The 8989-nt window shown below is 39.7% G+C and overlaps 1 protein-coding gene across 1 annotated transcript; it reads left to right on the top strand.

The window, feature by feature from the left end:
* The first annotated feature begins 653 nt into the window (after positions 1-653).
* Positions 654-8762, top strand: rpf2 (ribosome production factor 2 homolog). Its single transcript, XM_014205022.3, has 10 exons — positions 654-770; positions 5661-5793; positions 5898-5935; positions 6185-6224; positions 6469-6550; positions 6658-6734; positions 7181-7280; positions 7515-7617; positions 7875-8019; positions 8190-8762. Exons 1-10 carry the CDS (start codon positions 748-750, stop codon positions 8373-8375), a joined length of 927 nt encoding a protein of 308 aa, XP_014060497.1. The 5' UTR covers positions 654-747; the 3' UTR covers positions 8376-8762.
* The last annotated feature ends 227 nt before the right edge of the window (positions 8763-8989 follow it).

Raw genomic sequence — 8989 nt, 5'->3', positions numbered from 1 at the left:
ACCGAGGTACTGCAGGCTGCCATTAGCAACTAAATTCTCCTTATAACGTAGTCTGATGTTAAAGTAATCGGTTCAAGAACACATCTCATAAAATAGAAACAATTAATGGTACCATGATTGTGTTCTAAAAAAAAATATCCACGAATATTGACTTCGAAAATCGCCATGTGCACCCCAGTATCTACTTGCACATTCATCTTCTGCACATCAATCACTCCAGTGTTTAATTGCTAAATCGTAATTATTTCGCCACTATGGCCCATTTATTGCCTTACCTCCCTAATCTTACTTCATTTGCACACACTGTATAGACTTTTCTATTGTGTTATTGACTGTACGTTTGTTTATCCCATGTGTAACTATGTTGTTTGTGTCGCACTGCATTGCTTTATCTGGGCTAGGTCGCAGTTGTAAATGAGAACTTGTTCTCAACTTGCATACCTGGTTTAATACAAATAAAATCCCGTTCACTATAATGGAAATCCTGATTTCTGGAAACAATGCCTGCAGTACCGCCGTCGGCCTTCAACTTAATCCTCAATGCAAGGGGACAGTCGTTCTACCCTGGCGTTGAGTTATCGACGGGTTTATAGCTCTCTATCGTCAACCAATGGCCACCTGAGAGTACTGCACATGTATCCACTGTACAGAACGACGGATGTGACGCAAAATTAACCGCGACATTTTCCGTTGCTGTAATATTCACGTGGAGTATTTTGAAGCAAGCACACGAGTGAAGCCCTCAAAATGAAACAATACGGAGGAGTAATGTAAGTTGTGTTTTACCAACCAAAGTATATCATGCTTAATGTGGTTTTTACCCTTAACCTATAACTTTCGAGTATTTATGTAGTTAACGAAGTCACTTGCAAGGAAACTAACAATGTAACGTTAGCTATCTAGCTTGCCTAATAAATCTAACTAGTTAGGTTTCCATCCAAATGGCGACAGATTTTCATGCGATTATACTGAAATCCGCATAAAAACAAGATAAGCATTTTTACGGCCGGAGATAATTCAATTACATTGATTTATGGATAAACTGCTGTGCGTGATGACGCAGTGCACATAACAATGCATCGCAATTGCAACTCCGCTGATTTTTCTCACATATGTTGCGTTAAATAGCTAGTGTGCCCACTCTGGTATTGGCACATGCACTCTAGCCAAAGGTTCGCAGATACAGTGCGGACATGGCGAGGTTATTTTTTGTTAAAACGGCAGCCAAGTATCTGGTCATGTCATTAGAATTAGACCATCAATATTTATTGGAAAGGTGCATCAAGCTCATCACCTTGCACTTTCACCACCCTGTTAAAAACATAATGTATTTCATCTGTAGGAAAGTTTACCAACATGTTCTGTTTCCATCAGTCCTGTCTTGACTTATTTTTATATCCGACATGTAACTTACATGCTGACCAAACCGCTCATCCAGCCTCTCCTCATTGTTTTTTAGGAGCATATACCCACGTGGGTGATTGAAAGATGAATTTAGGTCCACTCTCCGGTCAGTTGTAGTAATGCTGTAAAGTTGGTTACCAACTGCCATAAAGTCCAAAGAAAAAAAGAAGCCTGGAGTAGAGATGATGAGAAAGGAATTCGGTTTACTGTTTTATCTGTGGATTAATTGTCGGAGTAGAGGACCTTGTGCATTTATAGGTAAAATAACAACCCAATGTTTATATCCCAGAACAAATCTGCTATCAACAGCAAGCTAGTTAGCTAAATTGCCATACATGTTTAATGCTTTTCGACCTGTCCATAAATGAAAAATAATTGTTTCAGAGTTTGATATTTCAATCTGCGTGTCCTGATTGTGTCTGATGTGGGGATACAAAATCAACATGCGTGCGTGCTGTCGCAAAATAAATGTGCACATGCATGTTATTCAATCATTGCACCCACACTGCTCAGGCGCTAAAGTAGAACTTGGTTCTATTTGTGATGCTTGACACGATGCAAGTCCTGCTTCTCCCATCTCATTGGTTTTTAGGAGCATATACCCACGTGGGTGATTGACAGATGAACTGAGTTCCACACTCCAGTCCAGTTGGTAGTGGTAATGCCCTTATAGTTGCTTGCCAACCGCCGTATAAATTCAGAAGAAGAAGCCTGAAGGAGGAGAGATTACTAGAAACAAACTTTTACCCCATTATCTGTGGATTAATTGTCGGAGTAGAGGACTTTGTGCATTTCAGGTAAAATAACAGCCCAATGTTTATATCCCAGGACAAATTCGCTAGCAACAGCAAGCTAGCTAGCTAAATTGCCATAAATGTTTAATGCTTTTCGACCTGTCCCCGAAACATTATAGTTGGTTCAGAGTTGGTTTTGAAATTTCAACCTGCCTGTCCTGATCGCGTCTGGTGTGGGTGGACAAAATCAACATGCGTGCGAACACACGCAAGCGTTGTGGTCAGCATGTTACAGGCGTGTAGGCCTACATACTTTTTTGCATGTGCCAAGTTAACCCATTCATAGATGCTAACTACCTTGAGCGACTCTTAACAACGCGAGGAAACTTTGTTGCCCCTTGCTGAAGCAATCGACGAATAGAACCGACTTGGAACTAGTCTGTGTACCAGTCTTTCTAGCTAACATTCCACTCCGTCATTGCCAAAGAGACTGGCCTTTCGGCAATAGTCCCAGTTTGTAATAGAACGTCGCGGCTCTGCCTGCCTGTGGGGGAAACAAAATGTGGTTACCTTTCACAATGTCTTTCCCCCAGTACATGTCTAAAGATTACTTTTCCACATTGCCTGCTATCGAGCATTCTAACTACTTTCCAACGAGCTGCAGTTTTGGAATAATTATCCCGTCTATTTTCCGCAAAATGCTACTTTGCAAACTGTTAGAGCCATTTATAATTGGTATGAGCTATGCTATAACCACCTTAAACATACAGGTTCCACACTGAAAATATGCAAAAACATTGGTTTGATAAAGACAGCGTATTTTCATCAATCATTAAGTCTAGGCCTACTCACCAAACAGATGTCGTGGTTGTAATTTATCACCATGCAGGGTTCCATTTTAGAAAATAAATCGAACGTCATGTATATTGAAAATAATAAATATTTCGGTTTGTAGGCTAACTTTCAACTCGCCAAATTAAGCCCTGTTTCAAATGATAACTCTTTGAGAGTAACTGTTCCAGGCACAAGATGCACATCACTTTGCGCTGGCAACTTTTTTGATTTGGAAAAATATTCTGTTCTATTTCATTTTGTTATATTACATCATGTTTTAACTAGAGGTCGACCGATTATGATTTTAACGCCGATACCGATTTATTGGAGTACCGAAAAAGCTGCTACCGATTAATCGGCCAGATTTTTTTATTTTTTTATATATATATATTTTATATAATATATATTTGTAATAATGACAATTACAACAATGCTGAATGAACATTTATTTTAACTTAACATAATACAAATAAAATCAATTTAGTCTCAAATAATGAAACATGTTTAATTTGGTTTAAATAATTCAAAAACAAAAAAAAGTGTTGGAGAAGAAAGTAAAAGTGCAATATGTGCCATTTTAGTTCCTTGCTCAGAACATATGAAAGCTGGTGGTTCCTTTTAACATGAGTCTTCAATATTCCCAGTCAGGGAAGTTTTAGGTTGTAGTTATTATAGGAATTATAGGACTATTTCTCTCTATGCCATTTGTGTTTCAATGCTTCAAGCAATGCGAAGAGCTGCTGGCAAACGCAGGGAAGTGCTGTTTGAACGAATGCTTACGAGCCTACTGCTGCCTACCACCGCTCAGACTGCTCTATCACTTAATTATAATAAACACACAGAAATACGAGCCGTAGGTCATTAATATGGTCGAATCCAGAAACTATCATTTCAGAAACAAAACGTTTATTCTTTCAGTGAAATACGGAACCGTTCCGTATTTTATTGAACAGGTGGCAACCCTAAGTCTAAATATTGCTGTTACATTGCACAACCTTCAATGTTACGTCATAATTATGTAATAATCTGGCAAATTATTTACGGTCTTTGTTAGGAAGAAATGGTCTTCACACAGTTTGCAACGAGCCAGGCGGCCCAAACTTCTGCATATTCCCTGACTCTGCTTACACTGAATGCAAGAGAAGTGACACAGTTTCCCTAGTTAATATTGCCTGCTAACATGAATTTCTTTTAACTAAATATGCAGGGTAAAAAAATATTCTTGTGTATTGATTTTAAGAAAGGCATTGATGTTTATGGTTATGTACATTGGTGCTACGATTGTGCTTTTTTCGCGAATGCGCTTTTGTTAAATCATCACCCGTTTGGCGAAGTTGAAGTAGGCTGTGATTCGACGATAAATTAACAGGCACCGCATTGATTATATGCAACGCAGGCCAAGCTAGTTAAACTAGTAATATCATCAACCATGTGTAGTTAACGAGTGATTATGTTAAGATTGATTGTTTTTATAAGATATGGTACGTTGCGAGCTAGCATTAAACTTGCCTCCTTGCTGCACTCGCGTAACAGGTGGTCAGCCTGCCATGCAGTCTCCTCGTGGATTGCAATGTGATCGGCCATAATCGGCATCCAAAAATGCCGATTACCAATTGTTATGAAAACTTGAAATCGGCCCTAATTAATCGGCCATGCCATGCATCTTGTCTGCGAAATTAACAAAACAAGCCTATGCCATTGCACAGCCATAGGCTTCTGCAAGCACTGGCGGTTACTGCCTGCTTGTTGATATTTTTTGGGGGGTTTAAAAACAAAAATGTGACCTTTATTTAACTATATAATTCCATGATATAATATAACCAGTTGATATTACGGTTTAAATAAGTTAATCTTAAAGGGTACTTGTTATTGACTGTGTGTGTGGGACAATTAGAATTTATCTGTAATGGTTATGGTAAGTTAGGCATGGTTGAGCACTGTTGGCATAGAGATAAATGCGCACCTTTTTTCCAGCGTGGGCCTCGGGGGGAAAAATCTTGCCAGTACTCAAACAGTAAAAAATGTCAACTGCCCATCCCTAAGGCGTAGCTGTGCAAATTAGCTATCTGCGTCTCCGAACACCTGTGTAAACTGAAGACAGACACCACAAACGCGTTGGCACTGAAAAATACTGTTGGCTGCAACTGTGTTAAAACAATGTATTTTGATGTGATATGAAAGTACTGAACGACAGTTGAGAATCGAGTCACGTTCAGATGGAGTATTTGGCTGTTATGGCTGCCAGAGCCAATTGGCCTCTAAACTGAACGTGTAAGGTCCTTGGACGACAAGAAGTAATGTTAGGCTCCTTTAGTCCAATGTTGGGCTAGTGCCAGGTGATATTAATCAGCGTTTTGAAAAGTCGGTTTAATAATACTTTCCTGTGGATATTGTCTCAAATTTCGAACCTACATAAGGACCAACCAACCGCACAGACAAGCGGTAGAGCAAGCTCAAATGTGATTTTGTTCAACACTGGCTTGAGAGAACTTTACACGTTTTTTTGCTGTGCTTTGTTTGACTGTACACCAATAATTGGTATCACGGTCTTATTCATTGGGCAAGTAGTTAGCTAATGTTAACTAGCTAGCTAGACTTCCAAATTGTCGATGATCTGTGTTGTGTTACTCTTGTCCTTGTCTACCATAGCTGAAGTGTCTTTTTGTTGTTGAACGAATGTCTCCTCAGAAAACCTAAGACGAAGAGGGCTAAGCGCTTCCTTGACAACAGAGCTCCCAAGCTTACAGAGAACATCAAGAATGCCATGATTATGAAAGGAGGCAACACCAGTATGACTGTCACTCAGGCCTTAAAAGACATTGTACGTTTTCTGACTGTCGACCCTCCTCCCCATCTAGAATCATGAAGACTGTCAAGGTTTGAGAGTGCCAGCTAGATAACTCTCAATGTGTTTTTTTTCTCCAGTATGCCCTGAAGAAACCAAGTGCTGTACTGTACAAAAAGTAAGTGATGGATTTTAACTTTACTTAAGTTAGTCTTCAAACAAACCCAGTATACTGGTTGTACTGAAAATATTGTATTTAGTGTTCATCATGTTTTTATTTTGCCCCTGTCGTTGATAAGTGGATATTTAATACTTGGGCATGAAGGACTGGGTTTACTGAAATAATAATAACAAGGCATAAACACTAGTCTGTCAATTGCTTGTATTTGAGATGTGTGTTTTATCCAAATGTTGTTTTTCCTTCCAGGAAAAATATAACTAGGCCATTTGAGGATTCTACATCATTGGTCAGTTAACTAAATATGTTGCATGAATTTCCGCTTCATATCACATTTGTTTAACTTGGACATACCAATTGTTTTGGATTGTGATCATTTGTGAACATTCACCTGCTAGTAGTCAAAGCAGTATTTTACACTGTAGACATACTAGCATCATTTTAAAATGCAGTGTGTTCACAGCACTTAAATCAGCACTCCCTGCGGATTATGTAAGAATTCCCAATCATCGGTATTTTGTCTCTGTCTACAGGAATTCTTCTCGAAGAAAACAGATAGTTCTCTGTTTTTGTTTGGCTCACACAACAAGAAAAGGCCAAACAATCTCATATTTGGTAAGCATTTTTATATTTTATCAGTGGGAGATGGAGACCTTGCTCTACAAGAGATGTCTGGTATGTTTCACAGCAGATAAGGGTTTGAGTTTTTTTTTTTTTTTCAGGTCGTCTGTTTGATTTCCATGTGCTGGATATGATTGAGCTCGGCATTGAGAAGTATAACTCCCTAAGTGACATCAAGGTGACGTTTCCTTTATTTTGAGACATTTTCTATGTAAGTTGTAGTTGCGTTGTTCAACATTGGTGCATGACACCACTGTGCCTTCTCAATCTGCCAGAATCTTAGTTCATTAACACTGAGTGTTTCATCGCCTTGTCTTTGTCCACGGTCTGCTACAATAGGCCAAATGAATACACCTCATTTACATTCTCTCCCGGTGGCCTGAATTAACATCTACAACTGAACTTTGCTCTAAACACTATTCTAGACGCATTGTCGTCCCGGTTCTTTAAAAATGATTCATTTGGAAAATTGTAGTTTTACTGACAAGACACTAATGGCTGGAACAGGCACACTTGCATTGTAAACAAAGTAAGTTGTTAGTGTTCATCATGTCTATTTTTATATGATGAATTTATTGTACTTTTCCTCCTGTAACTTTATGGTCGGTTTCCAATGCATTGCAGAGCAGCAAATGTCCCGAGGGGACTAAACCGATGCTGGTGTTTGCAGGGGAGGCTTTTGACCATGACAATGACCACAAACGCCTAAAGAGCCTTCTTACAGGTAGAATTTAGTCTAAAGCTAAACTTTTGAATTTAGTGTTAAGTTGTTATGGGGTTTATTTCAGTCCTACAGTTAAGATTTCCCCTTTAGTTAAAACACATTTACTCTAACTAGAAAACATTTAGATAATAAATACTTACCAAATCCTCCATTATTTTGGTCTTATAATAACGTTGCATTTCATGTCAACGACACTATTGACCATTTTCTACTCTAACTTGTTTTATTATTCAGACTTCTTCAGAGGTCCTGTTGTGCCTTCGGTGCGCCTGGCTGGTCTGGAGCATGTCCTGCACTTCACTGCTCTGGAGGGGAAAATCTACATGCGCAGCTACAGGTATGTCTGCCTTCTAGCAGCTGGACCATCTACCAGTGTCTCCTATTATTCCCGATAGATTATGACATACGGGCTGTGTCCCAAATGGCACCCTATTCCCCATGTAGTGTAATACTTTTGACCAGAGCCCTATGGGCCCTTTAAAAGGAATAGGGTGCCATTTGGGACGTTGCCACGTTCTGTGAAGTTAGTGTCTACCGTCCATCTCACCCCCCCCCCCGAAATGATCACTAGTCAAAGCTCTTTGTTTTCTCCAGATCTCTGTTGAAGAAGTCTGGATGTCGGACCCCAAGGATTGAGCTGGAGGAGATTGGGCCGTCTTTTGACTTTATCTTGCGGAGAACCCACCTGGCATCAGACGACCTGTACAAGACAGCTCACAAACAGCCCAAGGCTCTGAAGGTAGGAAAGATGTCTAGTTGCAGTCAACATCTTTTTCACGCTCTTTCAACAGCCGCTATGTAGAATGGCGCGAGAGGTTGCTTCTTTTTAAACGTGTTGTCTTAATTGAAATGAAACGTCAAGGCAATCGAAGTCCTCATGTTGCTCTTTGTCATTTCTATTCTTTACAGCCCAAGAAGAAGAAGAACATATCCCACGATACTTTTGGTACCAAGTTTGGCAGGTTGCACATGCAGAAGCAGGATCTGGCCAAGCTCCAGACACGTAAGATGAAGGGTCTGAGGAAGAGGAGGGGCCCGGCAGCCGCTGCTGTTGTGGCGGGAGAGACGTCCCCGAAAGCCACTGAAGTAGAGTGAAGTCTTCCCAGGCTTTAATGGACATTTCACAAGCTCACGTCATCAAGTTAACTGTGGATGTTGACTGATTTCTTCAGAATTGTCATCAATGATGAAAAGAATGACCCCCACATGTTTACCTTCTGCAGGTATGTTCGTCAATGTTTCAAGACAACAATGTGGTGGTGTGCTAATCGATATCTCTTTTTAATGCCTTGCAAATTGTCTTCATTCTGTTGCTGATGTTGCGTAGGTTGGAAAGGTTTTGTGTGAATGGCAGGCAGTCTGTGTGGGTGCATAAGAAAAATTTGAATTAGCCATCATTCATCTAAAATACTTTTATTTTCTGTATTTTAAACTGCGCGTACATCGAGGAACAGTTCTCAATATGAATAAATTTGTTTTGTACATCTTGTCTTGTGCTGTTCTTTTCATAGATGTACTATTTAGCTCTGGTACATTCAGAAATGTTAAGTTTGAGAGGAAATAATTATACTTTTCACTGTGCCACCACAAACCTTCAGGTATAAAGATTTGCCTCCTTATGAAGAAATCACAACTGTAATTAGACAACTTGGTATATTTGTCAGCTTCCAGGTATGAAACATTTGCCGGCAGATGTGGATATGAAGTCA

Source organism: Salmo salar, chromosome 06, assembly GCF_965601325.2.
Source record: "Salmo salar chromosome 06, fSalSal1, whole genome shotgun sequence".
NCBI lineage: Eukaryota > Metazoa > Chordata > Actinopteri > Salmoniformes > Salmonidae > Salmo > Salmo salar.
The sequence above is the reverse complement of the archived record's forward strand: the minus strand, read 5'-3'. Positions and strand labels throughout refer to the sequence as shown.

Bases quoted from the DNA above. Each gene is read 5' to 3' on its own strand.
- rpf2 (XM_014205022.3), top strand. From the start codon at position 748: ATGAAACAATACGGAGGAGTAAT. The intron at 5,794-5,897 runs GTACGTTTTCTG...TTTTTTCTCCAG, and splicing joins CTCAGGCCTTAAAAGACATT to TATGCCCTGAAGAAACCAAG. The intron at 6,551-6,657 runs GTAAGCATTTTT...TTTTTTTTTCAG, and splicing joins GCCAAACAATCTCATATTTG to GTCGTCTGTTTGATTTCCAT.